This window comes from Pongo abelii, chromosome 23, assembly GCF_028885655.2.
Source record: "Pongo abelii isolate AG06213 chromosome 23, NHGRI_mPonAbe1-v2.0_pri, whole genome shotgun sequence".
Taxonomy (NCBI): Eukaryota; Metazoa; Chordata; class Mammalia; order Primates; family Hominidae; genus Pongo; species Pongo abelii.
In genome coordinates this window covers 28,970,246-28,987,478 of record NC_085929.1, presented here as the reverse complement: position 1 = coordinate 28,987,478, position 17,233 = coordinate 28,970,246, and the positions used below count along the sequence as shown (strand labels likewise).

The following is a 17,233-nucleotide window of genomic DNA, read 5'->3' as shown; positions in this document are numbered from 1 at the left end:
TACTAAAAATATAAAAATTAGCTGGGCATTGTGGTGCTTGCCTGTAATTCCAGCTGCTCGAGAGGCTGAGGCATGAGAATTGCTTGAACCCGGGAGGTGGAGGTTGCAGTGAGCCGAGATGGTGCCAGAGCAAGACTCCATCGAAAAGGAAGGGGAGGGGAGGGGAGGAGAGGGGAGGGGAGGAGAGGGGAGGGGAGGAGAGGAGAGGAGAGGGGAGGGGAGGGGAGGAGAGGGGAGGGGAGGGGAGGGGAGGAGAGGGGAGGGGAGGGGAGGGGAGGAGAGGGGAGGGGAGGGGAGGCGAGGGGAGGGGAGGCGAGGGGAGGGGAGGCAACGGGAGGGAGCAGATATGCAGAGAAGTGCCCCAGATAGGGCATTTGGGGGAGCAAAGGAAAGGGTCAGGAAGTGGTAAGTGGGAGTTCTCATGCTCCTGGGTCCTGGCCTGCAAATTTTCATAGCCAGCCCCTTCTAGGACAAAAAGGAGTGAAGTGCTGGTCATTTCAGCCATAGAGGCTCCCAGGAAAAAGGAAAGCATCAAACTAAAGCTATTAACCATGGATGCTACAAAGAGCTTTGGGTGGGACTCTGGGAGGCTGTCACTGCTGGAAGGCAGTCACTGTGGGCACGTCGGCCCACCCTGCCCATCTGAGCCTCTCAGCTTGGCATCCTGACTTTGGCTGCCCTGTTTCTGCAATCTTCCCTAGTGACCTCCAAACACAGGGTGCTCCCTGTGTACTCCAGACGGAGTGGGTCCACACAGCCATGCCAGGGCCAAGATGTCACATCTGTCTGACATGTCCTGCCCCTCTTGTCAACCCTGTGGAGTTTGTTGATCCCCAGCACCCCAGCTCCAACATCACTTCCTCTTTGAAACCTTCCAGGACTAAACCCCACCTGGGAACAGGCCTTCTTCCCTCTCGCCTGAACACTGAACACACAGCTTATCTGTTCCAGCTGCTCCCTGTGAACCCAGGATGCCTGTGATGGATGACAAACCAACGCACCTGAGGAGACATGTACAGGATGCCACATTTCCCAAAGCACAAATCCACACACCAGCCCTAAAACAGGATGTTCACACTGTTTACAGGTGCAAAAGGCAGCCTGAGACGTAAATGCTACTCAATGTCAGGGTTCCAACAGGCAACTGCTGCTCACTCCACACAAAGGCCCAAACTGACGTGATTCAGAACCCCCTCCTCACCCAGGTGCCTGGTCTTTGCAGTGCATGGCCTGGGTGCTCTCAGCCCTAGGATTCCCCAGCACCAAGGCCCATCCACTCATAGACTAGCAAACAAGACTAAGACCTGACCTTCTCTGTCTCCTGCTGATCCCGAGGCCCACCCTGGCCCAGCCTCCTCTCACTTGGTCAAAGGCACTGGCCCCCACCCTCACCTCAAAGCCAATTCTACTGTCTCTGTCTCTCTCTCTCTGCCACTGACCATCTTAAAACACAACTGGGACGGCCCTCCTCCTGTCCTCCACCTGCAGGGGCGGCCTGCCGCTTAGAGAAAAAGCCCTGACTCCTTCACTTCCCTCCTACTTCCAGTCACTTTCAGAAAAAGCCCTCTCTTCTCCCAGGCTCTCTGCTGCCTGGGTGCCTTCCTGCCGCCTCTACCCAAGGGAGGCCCTGCCCCACCCCTCAGACATGCAGCCACCTGCCCTGGACCCTGGGCACCCAGCTGGCATGCACTGCAGCCCCAACCCACCCATACACAGGCCCTTGCTCGCTGGAGCAGCAGCGACTCACCTGCCCGGCTCTCTACCCTGAGGGCCTGCCGCCTCCGCTCCCAAACACAGAGCTGCTTTCGTCTACCAGGCTTGGCACCACTGCCAGCCTGACTGGTCCAGGGCAGTCCCTCCCAGGTACCACTGTTCCCAGAACCAAGCCAGGTCCAGCTGCATTTTCTTGAGGCCCAATAACGAGAAGCAGACAAACTAGGAAAGAAGGGAATTTATTACTGTAACTGGATACAGGGAGAAGGCTGGAGATAATTCCACCAGACCAACTCAAAGTGCTACAATTTTCTTAGTGTTTATATAGTTTGGGGTTATGTGCCTACAAGTCCAGCAATCACCTAAGTCTACTGGTAACTAATTTTGTTTCAAGGAGAAGGTCAGAGGCAAAAAAAATGCTTGCTAAGTCCGATTAAAAGGGGCCCAGTGCCTTCAAGGCCTGTCTACTGTGGTACCGGAGTGATTATTTCGATTTTATCTCCTTTACAGCTTGGTCCAGAGAGCTGCCTTAGACTATCCAATGAATCTATTCAAACAGCTGCCTGTTGCCTTAACTTGTCTTCAGATTTTGTCGACCCGAGATGGGTCCTGGCACTAGGAATGTAAAACCGTTCCTATTATTTTGGCTTGCTCCAGCAAGAGAGAAGCCCATGCAAGGCTCCTACTGACCATGTTTCATTTCTAGCTTTGATGTCTGAGCACTGATTTCCCTAGATTTAACTACGTGCTCAACGTTAAGGCAGTGCTGTGGAAATCTGTGTAACTGGGGTGCCATGCGGGCCTGTCTGGGTGACTGTCAGGGAGAATTGTCCCTACCACACCAAGGACACAGCCCTAGGGGGGGCTTTTCTTCATAGCCCAAAGAAGCTGCAGGAAACCCACCCTAGTGGGACAAAGACCAATGCAGGGTCAGTCCCCACAGCCAGGTGATGCAAACAGGCTGGACGTGGGCCGCCTCCCCTCCGGCTTGACTTGTGACAGGGAAACCAATGCAAGCAGCAGCAGCAGGGTCACCACAGTCCTGTCCTGGGGACAGGCTTCCTTCCAGCGGGTGGGGAGCGGGTGCTCCTGCCTGACCAGCCTGGCTTCCACGGTTCCAGGGACCCTGTTCCCCCTCAGCCCAGTCCCCGCCCCCACTCCTTGGCTTTATGAGTTCATTCGCTGAAGTCACCCGGAGACAATGCTGAGTGTTCCACCTCTGAGTCGAAGCGCAGCCCAGCTCAGCCCAGCCAGACGCCTCCCGGTAGTGTAAATGAGGACAATGCCTGCTGGCCCACGTGACGGGGGGATGTAGACGGCAGCGGCGCCAGTCGCTCCTGGCACCATGGACGATGCCACAGTCCTAAGGAAGAAGGGTTACATCGTAGGCATCAATCTTGGCAAGGGTTCCTACGCAAAAGTCAAATCTGCCTACTCTGAGCGCCTCAAGTTCAATGTGGCTGTCAAGATCATTGACCGCAAGAAAACACCTACTGACTTTGTGGAGAGATTCCTTCCTCGGGAGATGGACATCCTGGCAACTGTCAACCACGGCTCCATCATCAAGACTTACGAGATCTTTGAGACCTCTGATGGGCGGATCTACATCATCATGGAGCTTGGCGTCCAGGGCGACCTACTCGAGTTCATCAAGTGCCGGGGAGCCCTGCATGAGGACGTGGCACGCAAGATGTTCCGACAGCTCTCCTCCGCCGTCAAGTACTGCCACGACCTGGACGTCGTCCACCGGGACCTCAAGTGCGAGAACCTTCTCCTCGACAAGGACTTCAACATCAAGCTGTCTGACTTTGGCTTCTCCAAGCGCTGCCTGCGGGACAGCAATGGGCGCATCATCCTCAGCAAGACCTTCTGCGGGTCGGCAGCGTATGCAGCCCCCGAGGTGCTGCAGGGCATCCCCTACCAGCCCAAGGTGTATGACATCTGGAGCCTGGGCGTAATCCTATACATCATGGTCTGCGGTTCCATGCCCTATGACGACTCCGACATCAGGAAGATGCTGCGCATCCAGAAGGAGCACCGTGTAGACTTCCCGCGCTCCAAGAACCTGACCTGTGAGTGCAAGGACCTCATCTACCGCATGCTGCAGCCCGACGTCAGCCAGCGGCTCCACATCGATGAGATCCTCAGCCACTCGTGGCTGCAGCCCCCCAAGCCCAAAGCCATGTCTTCTGCCTCCTTCAAGAGGGAGGGGGAGGGCAAGTACCGTGCTGAGTGCAAACTGGACACCAAGCCAGGCTTGAGGCCCGACCACCGGCCCGACCACAAGCTTGGAGCCAAAACCCAGCACCGGCTGCTGGTGGTGCCTGAGAATGAGAACAGGATGGAGGACAGGCTGGCCGAGACCTCCAGGGCCAAAGACCATCACATCTCCGGAGCTGAGGTGGGGAAAGCAAGCACCTAGCGTGACAATGGCCCCATCGTGTGTGGTGGGGGTCGGGGTTGGGGGGCATGGTGCAGTCGGCCTTCACGTAAACTAAGCAGGCAGGTAGGATCTGAAGAAGGCACAGGTGCAAGTAAAATTCGTCAATTAAACCACTATTTTGATTACGTTCCATTAGCTTTCTTCCACTTAGTAGCAAAAACATTCCTTACTGACCACCAAATAAACCACAGGGTGTGTGCAAGCATCAAGAGTGCCCAGTGAGAAGTGTTTTTCTCTGGGACTCAGCCAACCGCCCCACCTGACACACAGTGGTCTCCGGCCTAGGAGCACAGGACAGGTGCTCAGGTACAGGCAGACTCACAGTGTGGCCTGGCCTTGTAGGGGACAAGAGGGCCTCTGCCAGGGTCCACCCGCCAGGCCCACACTGTCTCCCTCTGACCTGGCCTCGTCCCCAATGCCCTGGGGCTGGCTAGCTCCAGGGGTCCACAACTCCCCCTGGCCTCCTGCAGTTCAGCCCACTCTGACCTACCCCCACTCCCTCACAGTCCCTCACTCAGCATCCTCCTCTTCCTCTATTTCCCGGAGTCATTTGAGATTTCTGTCCTCAGCCCTCAAGTTCCCTGCCCTGTCCTCCAGGGGCAGCCCCAGCTGAGACCTCCCCGTGTGCCCTCCCCACGTGCCCTCCCCACCCAGTGGCTCTTCAAGCTGCTCAGCAGCCCTTGGTGATGGCGCACTGGCCGGTTTTTTGTGCTTCCTGCTGGGTCACTCATTGCTCCCAAAGCATGCGGCCCACTTGCTGGCCAACTGCTTCAGGTGGTCAGCACCTAGACATGCTTCTCCCCCTCCCTCCCCACTTCCTGGGGGCTCCCTAGGGATAATGTGCACCCTTTCCTATGGGATAAAGCACCAAAGGCCCCACGTCCCCCACTCCTTAAGAGTCCCAGCCTGATCTGTCCAGCAACCCTACATCCACCTGCAGGTCCCAGGGCACATCCGGAGCTCAGCCACCCCAGGAACTTGCAGGAACTCACTGTTGAGGAACACAGGTTAGCAGTGGCCCCAGGCAGGTGGCAGAGATCAGGCCCTGCACCGGCCTCCAGAAAACTTCAGCACTTAGGGAAGGGGTGAGAGGACCAGAGAAGATCACCTAGCACAGACTGGTCACACTCAAACAAGAAGGATCCCAGTGTGAGCAGAGGCCAGGTGTGTCCCTGAGCAGCGAGACCCCTACCCTGAGTGCAAAATCTGTGACCTCCACTTGAGGCCTGGGAGCCAGACCTTGGTCTTGGGCCCAGCTGGGCCCCTCCACCTCCGCAGGATGCAGGCATAGGACCGTGAGGCCACCAGGCTCCTAAGGGTCAGGCACCCACATCCTTGGCCAATGGGCAAGTGTGCCCACAGTGCACAGAGCACCTGCCAGGTCTGCATGGAGCCTGGGGCCCACATTACTGTTATCTGGGAGCTCCTGTTGGTGGAAGTGACAAGGTGAGGCCGGGGCCAGCAGCATAAGATGGGTATTGCCTATAGCAGAGGGGTGAGCGGGACAGTCCCACCCCATGAGCTGGAAGCCAGGTGCTAGGAGAAGGTGATGGCTGAGATCACCTGATATGCAGCCCCCACACAGTCCTATAACCAACACACCTCACAGCGGGCAAGCCCAGAGTGGAGGCTGCAGACCTGGGCCCAGAACCGCAGGTGAACCTAAGGGTACAACTTCCAAGGGCTCCATTTCTCCTTCATATCCCCCCAGAGAAGCAGAAAGCACTGGAGGATGTGAGCTCAACTCAGAACACAGGTTCCAAGTGCCGCAGAAAGCGACGCCAGAGTCACCCAGTGCTCCCACAGCCACCCCACCTGCAGCTTCCTCACCTGGGGGGCCCCTCGCTTCAAGCCCCGCGGTCCTGTGACGTGATGCAGGCCCCAGGGCAAGGCTAGGGCTCGTGTGGGGAGCAGGATGGAAAGGCAACCCCCCAGACTGTACCAGGTGTTCTTTAATGACAGTTCAAGGGGCCGATTAAACAGCAAACAGCTTGGCAAGGCCCTGGGGTGTGGTGTGGGCGTGTGCGCCCTGTGCCAGCCTGGCCCCAGCACAGCCCCTTTCTCCAGTGACTCCTGGTATAGTCAACAGCTTCTGGCCCAGGCCTGGGCCCCGAGAAGCCTGGAGTCCTCTGCTGGGTGTATAGCTGCCCTGCAGGCTCCGTGAAGCGTCTATGAGCCCAGCCCAGGCCTGGCTCTAAAAGAAGTCCGAAGCTTTGCGCCGGGCAGGGAGCTGCAGCAGGTTGTCCGTGATGGAGGCCGGGTCCTGCGTGAGAGGGGTGCGTGTGGCAGAGCCAGGCGCTGGTGTGCTTGTGGGGGTCTGCAGCCCACTGGCTGGGGTCTTGAGATGGGTGGAGCGTGCTGGGGATGGTGTGTAGCTGGCCCGCAGGGCCCGGTCTGTGTATTTGCTGGCCGTCCTGCTCACAAGGCGCTGTAGGGCTGGGGACATGGCTGGGCTCAGGCCTTTGGGGGTGAGGCTGGGGTGGAGGAACGGGCAAGAGAGGCAGGGTTAGGTGGGCTGAGAGCTGCCAGCAGCAGGGCCTCCCTCAGCTCCCAGGAAGAGCCTGGGCAGAGACACAGTCACTCTGAGCTGAAGAGGACGGCACTGCCAGCATGGCGGCAAATGAGGGGGATCCCTGAGGTCAAACAGCAGCGCTCATGTCAAACCTGAGGTCAAACAGCAGTGCTGCCCTTGGCTGTGGGGGCTGGGGTGGAACCCCAGGCCTCTGAGAGTTGGAGTCCCCACCCCTCTCCAAGGGGAACGATGACTCTCTCCACAGGGCTGATGAAAGCTCGCAGCAGGACCACACGCCTAAAGATGCCTCTTAAGGACGGGCCAAAGAGGACGTGGAGGAAAGAGAAGATGGAGGGGGACTCTCATCCTATCCATGTGCGGCCATGCTCTGGATAGAGGAGCTGCCACAGTACCCACTGCAGAACCCTGCAGACCTGCCCTGGACTCTGCCGCGTGGGCCATGCCTCCACACGGTCAGGGCAGGGGCCGAACAGGAGCAGGCCAGAGCCACCCTCGCACTTCCCTACCAGGCAGGCGGCCCCTCACCTGGCCAGATTCTCCGTCACTCTCCGCAATGCTTCCTGCTTCTTGGCCCGGTTCTTGGCAGCGGCCTCGTTGGCCATCTTCAGCCCCAGCCGCTCCCTGCGGCCTGGCTCCAGGATCTACAAGGTAGCAGGCGTGTGGGTAGCTGCGCCAGGCCTGCCACACGCCAGGCAGCCCCTCACACAGAAAGCCACTGTGGTGGGTGACAGCCTCTCTTTGTTGCCTACAAAACCCCCACAACCCACCATCACCTCCCACTAAAAGCCCCTGGAAAGCCCCAAACCCCGCCTCACCTGCCCAGGGCCCAGCACTCCTCACCTGTCTTCATGTTCCTCCCAAAGCCATGACCTCTGACAATCTCTCAGGAAAAAGAGGTCTGTTTTAATGTTTCCCTGATTATCAGAGTGAACATCTCTGTCTTTATCGGCGCTCTGTATTTTGGGTGCTTCCCCGTGTGTCTGTGGCCTATTTTGCTCTCAAGGGGCTCATTTTCCTTTTCTGCTGCTGTCACTCAGAAGACCCTGGCCAAGACCTTGTGTCAACTGCGCTACGCTGTGCACATGTTTTTTCAGTCATTTGCATTTGTTTCATTTTTAACATTTTCTGCTGTATTTGTTATTTTCATTTGTGATTTCTTCCTTTGCTTTTATGTTTAGAAAGTCCCTCATAATTTAAGATTAGACTACAGGCTGGTAGTGGTGGCTCACACCTGGAACCTCAGCACAAAAGACCAAGGTGGGAGGATCACTTGAGCTCAGGCGTTGGAGACCAGCCTGAGCAACATGATGAGACCTCATTTCTACACACACACACACACACACACACACACACACACACACACACTCTCTCTCTCTCTCTCTCTCTCTCTCTCTCTCTCAGCTGGGCGTGGTGGTGTGTGCTGTTAGTCCAGCTACACAGGAGGCTGAGACTGGAGGGTCACTTGAGCCCAGGAGCTCAATGTTACAATCCGCTATGACTGCACCACTGTTCTCCAGCCTGGGCAACAGAGTGAAACCCTATCTGTTTTAAAAAAAAAAAAAAAAAAAAAAAGGCTGTAATCCCAGCACTTTGGGAGGCTGAGGTGGGTGGATCACGAGGTCAGGAGTTCGAAACCTGTCTGGCCAAGGAGTTCGAGACCAGTCTGGCCAACGTGGTGAAACCCCATCTCTACTAAAAATACAAAAATAAGCCGGGCATGGTGGCACGCGCCTATAGTCCCATTTACTTGGGAGGTTGAGGCAGGAGAATCACTTGAACCCAAAAATCAAACTAAATATTCGCCACTATTTTCTTCTGGTTGTTTTATGGTTATTGTTTTTACGTGTAACCTTTTCACCTTTCCAGAATGTATGCTGCTACACATCCTAAGGACCCAGCTCCCTTCATTTCTGAATACTCTGCTATTCAGCGCAATTTGAGTTGCCATCTTTATCGGGCCCTAAATTCTGACTTGGATCATGGTTTGTTTCAGAATTTCTCTTTTTACTGTTGGCCTGGAGACTCGTGAAGCAGTGGCGGGCATACCTCGGAAGCACCTCAGCCCTTGCCTTGCGCTCTCACATTTGACAGCACAGCATCCTCTTCATTATCCCTCTCGCACGTTTGCCTTGGTATCCTTGTGTCCCAGACAATTTAGAACCAAGGTAACCAGAACCTCTCCCCATGTTTTGTCTGGACGTGGGTTACCTCTACTAAGTATTCTGGGGAAAGGCCCGCAGTGGTATGGGGAGGCCTGTTGTATCTGACCCAGCCCACGAAGAGCCTCCCCTGGTCTGTGCCGGGCCTCACACACTCCACCCTGACTACTCCTACACCACCAGGCTTGAGCCGTGTAATCCAGCGTGCCCCAATCGTGTTCTGTAACCAGGGACCTTCTCTGCAAGCACACAGCTGCGTCCCATGGCCCTCAGGCCTGCAGAGCTCCTGACGTGTCTGTGACCATCCTGCCTCATTCATGAATAGCACCCAGCCTCCAGGATCCAGAGGGCCCAAGCCACTCCCTGCCTTGGTGTCTCAGCCCTTACACCCCCAAATCCCTCTGGGACAGGTCCACCCACCCACACCTGCGTTCGGCACCCTGGCATTCAGAAAAGCCAGCACTCTGCCCATCAGCTGCTGGGGGCCGATCCCAGTGCTCAGTCCTGAGCCACAGGCACTCAGGGCTCCAGAGGTGTCCACCCTGGTCACACACGATTCCCTCATCACCACAACCCACCTTAAAAGCTGGGCCCGGTGTCCTGTCCACATAGGGGGTTTCTGATCCTTCAACTCTCAAGGGTGTGTTCTCAACCTCCCCCCATGTCATCATCGGGGACTCGTTCACACCTGCAGACAAAGAGCCCAAAACCACCTCAGGCCAGAGGACTCCCCACCACCCTCCCCTCCAGTCACAGCCTGTTCACCCAATGTGCATCCCAGCTAATATGAAGGCAGGCAGCTAGCCCTCTCTCCTTCCCCAAGACTCTGGAACCCTGGCACCTCCACCCTCCGAAAGGGAAATGCCAAGCTCCCAGCAGGCCCAAGGCAGGCTCAAGGCCCTACAGCCATGGGCTTAGCCTACAAGCCTCTGGGAGGTCTCCCCCAGCCATGCGGGAGGAGACACTCAGGCCTTCCAGGACTCCCAAACCTCCTAGAACCCCGGGCAAACCTGTGGTGCCTTCACATGCCCTGGCCTGACACAGCACCAGCACCCAAGAACACAGAGGCCAGAGTGCAGGAGGGGCACCCACGCATGCCACGGGACCACCTGAGTTTCACCTGCCCCCGGGCCTCCCTCCCTGCAGTGCTAGGTAGACTTAGACTCATAAGCACTGTGCACACACCCCCACCCGCTGACATCACAGTAAGGACCAGGACACGACACATCATCCCAGGACATCTCGGGCCAGGTCTGCCTGAGAGTCCAGCCTGCCCACAGCCCCAAGCAGCCTGGACACCTGGCCTCTAGGGCCTTGTACAGACAGGCGACCAGGTCCCTGAGTTACACAAGGTGTGGGGCAGGCCAGGTGGAGGCCAGGAGTGGCCAGGGTCGACTGAGAAGCCCACCTCCCCCAAGGAGTCCCAGCACTAGACCCACTTGCCAGTGGGCACTTTTCTCACCAGGGGCAGGAGAAGGAGTGGCAACAAATCCAAATCCACCCACTCGAGGGGACTCCTGGGGGATCAGCTCCTTGCCATCGGGGCCCACCTTGCCCTGTTTGTGCTGGAACAAGCAGAGAGGCTGGCATCAGGGGGACCGCAGCCCACACTCGACAGCTGGCTGGTGGGCAAACGTGGGAACATACTGGAAACACTTCCCCTCCTCAGGGCAAGGCTGGGGCTCTGGGGCTGGCAGCCTTCTTGGAGAAGGAGAGGGAGGGCCCCTGCCCCAACCCCCCAAAAGATCTTGAAGGCCTGTCAAAGTGGGCACCCAAGCAAGGAAGCCCCCTCCTCCCATCCAGGGAGGTGCCAGGGCCTCAGCTCGAGCTGCGCCTATCCCAGCAACTCCAGAGGATGCTGACACCAGGCCCCTGCAGGGGGCAATGCTGATGACAGGACTTATGCTCTAGTCCCTTCCTGCCTTCCCCACTTCAACCCCGTGACTGCCACAGTCACCATCAGAGAGTATCTACTTTTCTTGCTCCCAGACTCAGAAAGCCTCTGCTCTCTACCAACCCAGGGCCTGTCCCACCCCAGCCACCCCCTGGGGCTGGGCTCCCTCTGCAGCTCTCTGGCTTCCCTGCCTGGTGTATGGGTGTGCAGCTGCCAGCCTGGGCTCACTCCCAGCAGCCCCTTTTCTCTCATGCCCCTGCCATCAAGGGAGCTGGCACAGATCTGGACCTACAGGACGTGTGTGACCAAGGCAGTGTTCAATGGAAGCCCAGTGGGGCCAAGGAAAGACTCAGGATCCTGCCGCACAGGGCCCCAGATGATTCCACTCACTGAGCTCTGCCAAGGTCAAAGAGATGGGAGAGATCATGCCTGCCCCCAGGCAGCCCTGCCCAACCTGGCCCATGCGTCCCTGCTGACCCGCCTGCTCACCTGGGCATTGAGGGCGGCTGCCTGCTGGAGCTGGCACCTGCTCAGGGCTTGGCTGAAGGGGTCCCGAAGGAAGCGCGTGTTCTTATGTACCACCTGCCGGGGCTTCTTAAACAGCTGCTCCTCCTCAGGGACACCTGGCAGACGAAGCAAAGGTAGCAGCAGGTGTCAGAAGGGCAGCAGCCTAAGGAGCATGAGGAGCTTGCTTCTTGGCCAAGTCACTCCCAGATGAATAGAAGCAGTGAGCAGCACGCAGGCCCCAGTGCCGCTGGAGAGGGCCTCACTCACTGCTGACCTCACACAGACCTGTCCCCCCTTAGACCAGTACCCCTCAGAGGCCCAAACTACAAGGGGGCACAGCCATACACACCCGGAAGGCTGCTCCAAACACAGCCAGACACACGCAGCTCTACCCAACACCTCCCCATCTGGCTGCCAGGCCCGCCGCTTACCCTCTGGATAGTACATGAGGGAATTCTTGGCCTTGTACTTCCAGGTCTCCACACCAGCCTCGCTGCTCTCAATGGCCTGGTGCTCTGCTGACGGGAGTTCGAGATTATCTTTCTGCCTCTGCAATCACATGGGGAAAAGTGATGGTCAGAGATGCCCCTGGGCATTGTATCCACGGCCCTGGGGCTCCCCCAACCACCACAGAGGGTGCCTACGCCTATGTGACACCCCAGACCCCAGAGACACCTTCTCAAACTCCTCCTCAGCCTGGTAGAGCCAAGCATGGCGTGCCCGGCTCCTCTCCTTGGCCACCTCCATGATCTCCTGGAAGGAGGCATTGTCCTCACTCGTGTAGCGGCTCAGGAAGACATCTAGGCTGGGCAGCGGCTCCTTCTCCTCCTCCTCTCCAGCCTCTCCTGCTTAGGGGTTGCGGGAGGAGGAACACAGCACCCTTTGCAGTCAGGAAAGAGAAGGACACCCAGGCCCAGGAATCACAGCCCCCAACATGCAGGGCTGGAATCCTCTCCCCTGGTCCTGGCTTCTGCCCATGAAAGCCCACACTGCCAAGGACTCCCCATGGGGGCAGAATCCACCCACCCTGACTGCCCAGAGAGCCCTCAGGTGGTACCCTACAGATCCAGGGCCAGCTCCGCTCATGTGCTAGATGCCAAGGGAATTACATGGTCTGACTCAGACTGGAGGGAGCAATACAGGTGTTAGAGCAAGAGCTCGTGATCACAGGCAAGCTCCTCCCCCACCAAAGTGGTGCCAGGCCTCCAAATCCCCGGGGCTCTCCCTCACTCCCTAGGATTTCCTTAGCTTACCCACTCTTCTCTTCCCGGTACCTGTACTACAGGTGGGTGGTCATCGCCTAATCATCCTGACCTGAGAGCCAGCCCCAATTCCAGGGATCTCATATGACCTAGTCCTCTGGATGGGGCCTCACAGGTGCTAAGCTACAACCCCAAACACCCACACAACAACCCTGCCACCATGGAAAGTGGCACTCCCACTGAGGTGGTGCCCTGGTGCTGCGTGTGGTGGTGCAAACTTCAGTGGGACCACCTGGAGAGCTCTGCCTTCAAGTCTAGTGACAGTCCTGACCACCTGCTACACGTGAGGCTATGCACAAGGCACAGTGGCTACAAGTTCAAGACCCATGGGATGAGGACAGGGGTCAGCAACCCCATTCATCTCAGAGAGATAAGAAGTGAAACCCTGACCATCTCTGAGACCTGCAGAAGTGACTGCCTTTCTGAGCCTCAGTTTCCTCACCTGTAAACGTGATGATGGTTCCTACCACTTAGGTTCTGAAAAGGATTCCTATATTTACTGGCATGTAGGTGTACAGGTATTGAAAATCTGCAAATTGGCTAGGCATGATGGCTCACACTTGTAATCCTAGCACTTCGGGAGGCCAAGGTGGGAGGATCACTTGAGCTCAGGAGTTTAAGACCAGCCTGGGCAACATAATGAAACCTCATCTCTATAGGAAAAAAAAAAGGGGGGGGGGGGAGAAAAAAAATCTACAAAATGTCCTGTGATGCACAAGCTACATTTCAACAGATAATCAAGCTTCAAGGACAACAAGGACTGTGTTAATAGCCGAAAAAGCTGGATTGTAAAGCAAAAAATATCATGTTTGTGCAAACACACAACATATCTGTGCTACTCCAGCACACTGAAATCTAGAAACTGATAAGAAAGAGTGTCTCATTTGTCTATACATGCACTGACGTTCTACTACTGATGAGAAGAGGGTCTGACCATGCAGAAGTCCCATGGCGTGCAGAACACCTGCATTCAACAGGACTCGGAGTGCCCTTTCCTAAACGGACTCCCCTATCAAGTCACGATGTTACCATATAGAGCTGTGTGTCTCAGCAAACATGCTGAAGATGACAACTCTTTCATCTGTTCCATGTGTATCTGTGCAAGGCCCACAACACCTCGTGTGCTGTTCCCAACACAGAGCATACAGATGAAAGCAAAACAAAGCTTCTGCTCTTGTGCAAGGGATGCCAATTAGGGAAACAGACCATGAACAGAAATGCCTTTAAAACATTATGTCTTGGCCAGGCGCGGTGGCTCACACCTGTAATCCCAGCACTTTGGGGGGCCGAGGCAGGCAGATCACCTGAGGTCAGGAGTTCAAGACCAGCCGGGCCCACACGGCAAAACCCCGTCTCTACTAAAAAATACAAAAATTAGCCAGGAGTGGTGGCGGGTGCCTGTAATCCCAGCTATTTGGGAGGCTAAGGCAGGGAGAATTGCTTGAACCTGGGAGGTGGAGGTTGCAGTGAGCTGGGATCACACCATTGCACTCCAGTCTGGGTGACAGAGCAAGACTCCGTGTCAAAAAATAAAAAATAAAATGAAATAAAATAAAATGTCTTGTGATGAAAAACCAAAGCCAGGCTGGAAGCCACAGAGCAGCAGTGGTGTTGTGACTTTACACTGGCATGTCAAGAAAGGTTTCTCTGAACAGGTAACACCTATGCAGAGATCTATAGGAAGAAAAGCAGTGAGCCATGCAGTTATCTGGGAAGGGACCAACATGAAGGAAACAAATGGAGAGGCCCTGAGGCATCTTCAGGATAGTGACAAAAGAGGCCTTCCAACATCCATGAAGCCCACAGGGCAGGGCTGGAACACAGCAGAAAAGCCAGCAAGAGCTGGTGAGGGTCCCATTTCACAGAGGCAAGCCACGTATGGGAGCTGGACCCAAATGTTCTACCACTTAGACCAATGTCCTTTGACTTCACAGGCTGCTATTTACACAAGACCCCTCAGGAACAAGATGTGGCCTGCGGCTCTCTGGACCACCCCCTCAGGGCCTCACAGGCTAAGATTCCCAGGCAATCCTGACCATGTGACTTAAAGAGGGCACCCTCACTCACCATCCTCCAGGCCTCGGCCATGGGGCCTGGGCTTGTTGCCCACCACTCCAGTGCCTGCATGCACCTCAGGGGTTTCAAACGTGGCTGGAGTCACATCTAGGGGAAGAGAGGGGGATAAGAATTAGAGTGAGCCTGAAGCGACAGTTCAGCAGGCTTTCCCCTCTCCGCCACCCACAGGGTCCTCATACAGGGTGGCGGGGGCTCCCGGGACATCTTGCCCAAGGCAGAGCCAAACTTGATGGCAATCTGGCGCATCCGTTCCAAGTCTCCATTCTCCTCGGCTTCCAGGTACTCCTTCTGTGCCTGGAGCTTCTCCACATCAGGAAAGAAATCCCTTTGGATGACCGTCTGGAGGCCCTGCAAGGAGAGATCAGAATGAAAGTCAGAGGCCAGGCGCAGTGACTCACGCCTGTAATCCCAACACTTTGGGAGGCCAAGGGAGGTGGATCACGAGGTCAGGAGTTCAAGACCAGCCTGGCCAACATGGTGAAACCCCGTCTCTACTAAAAATACAAAAATTAGCCGGGCGTGGTGGCAGGCGCCTGTAATCCCAGCTACTTGGGAGGCTGAGGCAGAAGAATTGCTTAAACCCGGGAGGCGGAGGTTGCAGTGAGCCAAGATCGCGCCCCTGCACTCCAGCCTGGGCAACACAGCGAGACTATCTCAAAAAAAAAAAAAAAAAAAAAAAAAAAAAGAAAGTTGGAGCTGCAGTCTGGGCGCTCCTGCCTCACAGGTCCACTGCTGTACATGCTAAGGCACTTGCTGAACCTCCTTTAAATTCTACTTCCCCAATGACTGGGGCTGGCTTGAGGGAGCTTGAGGGCACTTTCTAGTGAGGTTGAGCATTCCATATGGTAGCCATACTGCAAACTCTAACATTACTAAACACTCTTCTGATGTCCGTGAAACCCTTCTCTCTCACCCTTGCTAACTGGTCATTCTCCTTCTCCATTACTGGCTTCCCACAAGCCAGACCAGTATGGGTGTTGTCACTTTCATTCCACACATGACTTTCTATTTCCAATCTAAACCTTTTTCCTGGCGGGGCATGGTGGCTAACGCCTGTAATCCCAGCACTGTCAGAGGCCAAGGCGGGCGGATCACCTGAGCTCAGGAGTTCGAGACCAGCCTGACCAACATGGTGAAACCCCGCCACTACTAAAACTACAAAAATTAGCCTGGCGTGGTGGCAGGCACCTGTAGTCCCAGCTACTCGGCAGGCTGAGGCAGAAGAATGGCTTGAACCCAGGAGGCAGAGGTTGGTTACAGTGAGCCGAGATCGCGCCACTGCACTCCAGCCTGGACGACGAGCGAGACTCCGTCTCAAAAAATAAAATAAAAATAAGCCTTTTTCCTGAGTAACTTCAGCGAGTCACTACCACCGGTTGAGATTCCCAAGTCTGCACCTCCAGCCACACTTTGCTCCCGAGCTGCATATCTGGGCACCCAACCGGTCGTTAAAGCCATCCATCTACCATCTACATATCCCAAAAGGTGTCCCGAGTTAAACAGGTCTAAAACCAAACTGACTTCCGCCAATCCCCGTTTCAGCTCCTCCTTCTGTATGCGTGTGGTGGGGCGACGGAGGTCCACTCACTCGAGATGTTGTCACAACTGCGGTCTCTTTCCAGGAACCCCAGCATTCACACTTGCTGCCACCGCTCTTTAGGAAGCCCTCTTTGCCACCATTCTTCCAGTTTGTCAAACTCCTACTCACACTTTAACAGAAAATCTTCTTTCCCTGACCCCCGTCCCATACAAAGAGAGCCGCTCCCTCTTTTCCCTGACAATACGGACCGTCCACACCCGGCTCCTCCACTTCCACGAGGAGACGGAGTGTCAAGAACCGAGAGAGGGTACCCGAGGGGAGCTTGAAGCAGAGGAGGGGCCCAGAAGTCGCCGGCGTCCGCACCGAGGTCGTACCTCGATATACTCTTCCTCGTCCAGGACCCGCTGCTTGCTCGTTGCAGCCCCAGCCTCTCCTGCCTCGCGCTTCCTCGGGGGCCTGGACGCGGCGGGAAGCAACAAGGACGAAGCTGATGCGCCCGGCGTCTCCATCGCTATCCCAGGAAAAAGCTCGGGCCCCGCAGGCGCGTCACGGGGTGGAGGGGGCGGGACTGCACCATTTGCGCAGGCGCCTCCAATAGTTGGCCAATGGAAAAGCTGTGGCTCTAGAAAGCCAGCCCGCGCTCCGTACTGACGTCACTGTAAATGCTAGACTTTATTGGAGATGTAGTCCTTGTCCTGCCCCGCGCTATTCATGCTTGTCAATGCTGTGAACACGAGGGGGTGCTGTGGAGGTGGCGGGGGGGATGCTATGGGGCGTGTTCTTCACGCGAGAAATTCTGGCTTTGCAGTGCCCAAAGGCCTTAGAATTCTAATTTCCCATAAGAACTATGTATGCTTCGAGATTATTCTACGAAAATACACACCAGGAAATTTACTTATATAGGAGTTTCAAGCTTTATGCAAGAAAAGGGCCTTAAAACAATTTTTTTTTTTTTTGAGACGGAGTTTCGCTCGTTGCCCAGGCTGGAGTGCAATGGCACGATCTCGGCTCACCGGAGTTCCCGGGTTCAAGGGATTCTCCTGCCTCAGCTTCCCGAGTAGCTGGGATTTCAGGCATGGGCCACCACGCCCGGCTAATTTTGCATT

The 17,233-nt window shown here is 56.0% G+C and overlaps 2 protein-coding genes across 4 annotated transcripts; one reads left to right on the top strand and one right to left on the bottom strand.

Moving 5' to 3' along the window:
- The first annotated feature begins 1,942 nt into the window (after positions 1 to 1,942).
- Positions 1,943 to 8,399, top strand: TSSK2 (testis specific serine kinase 2). 2 transcript variants are annotated; one of them, XM_054543108.2, is made up of 2 exons: positions 1,943 to 4,114; positions 6,934 to 8,399. In XM_054543108.2, the coding sequence occupies exons 1-2, from the start codon at positions 3,059 to 3,061 to the stop codon at positions 6,937 to 6,939; spliced, it is 1,062 nt and encodes a 353-aa protein (XP_054399083.1). In that variant the 5' UTR covers positions 1,943 to 3,058; the 3' UTR covers positions 6,940 to 8,399. The 2 variants fall into 2 exon arrangements, with proteins under 2 accessions (XP_054399083.1, XP_002830884.1); XM_002830838.5 differs by lacking the exon at positions 6,934 to 8,399 and having other exon boundaries at positions 1,943 to 4,300.
- ESS2 (ess-2 splicing factor homolog) lies at positions 6,091 to 16,940 on the bottom strand. Of its 2 annotated transcripts, none has more exons than XM_002830839.6 (10): positions 16,502 to 16,940; positions 14,767 to 14,935; positions 14,579 to 14,674; positions 11,925 to 12,094; positions 11,681 to 11,798; positions 11,232 to 11,365; positions 10,311 to 10,413; positions 9,427 to 9,536; positions 7,215 to 7,330; positions 6,091 to 6,630 (listed from the first exon to the last, which is right to left on the bottom strand). In XM_002830839.6, the coding sequence occupies exons 1-10, from the start codon at positions 16,634 to 16,636 to the stop codon at positions 6,351 to 6,353; spliced, it is 1,431 nt and encodes a 476-aa protein (XP_002830885.1). In that variant the 5' UTR covers positions 16,637 to 16,940; the 3' UTR covers positions 6,091 to 6,350. The 2 variants fall into 2 exon arrangements, with proteins under 2 accessions (XP_002830885.1, XP_054399082.1); XM_054543107.1 differs by lacking the exon at positions 6,091 to 6,630 and adding an exon at positions 6,822 to 6,977 and having other exon boundaries at positions 16,502 to 16,877.
- Between the last annotated feature and the right edge of the window lie 293 nt (positions 16,941 to 17,233).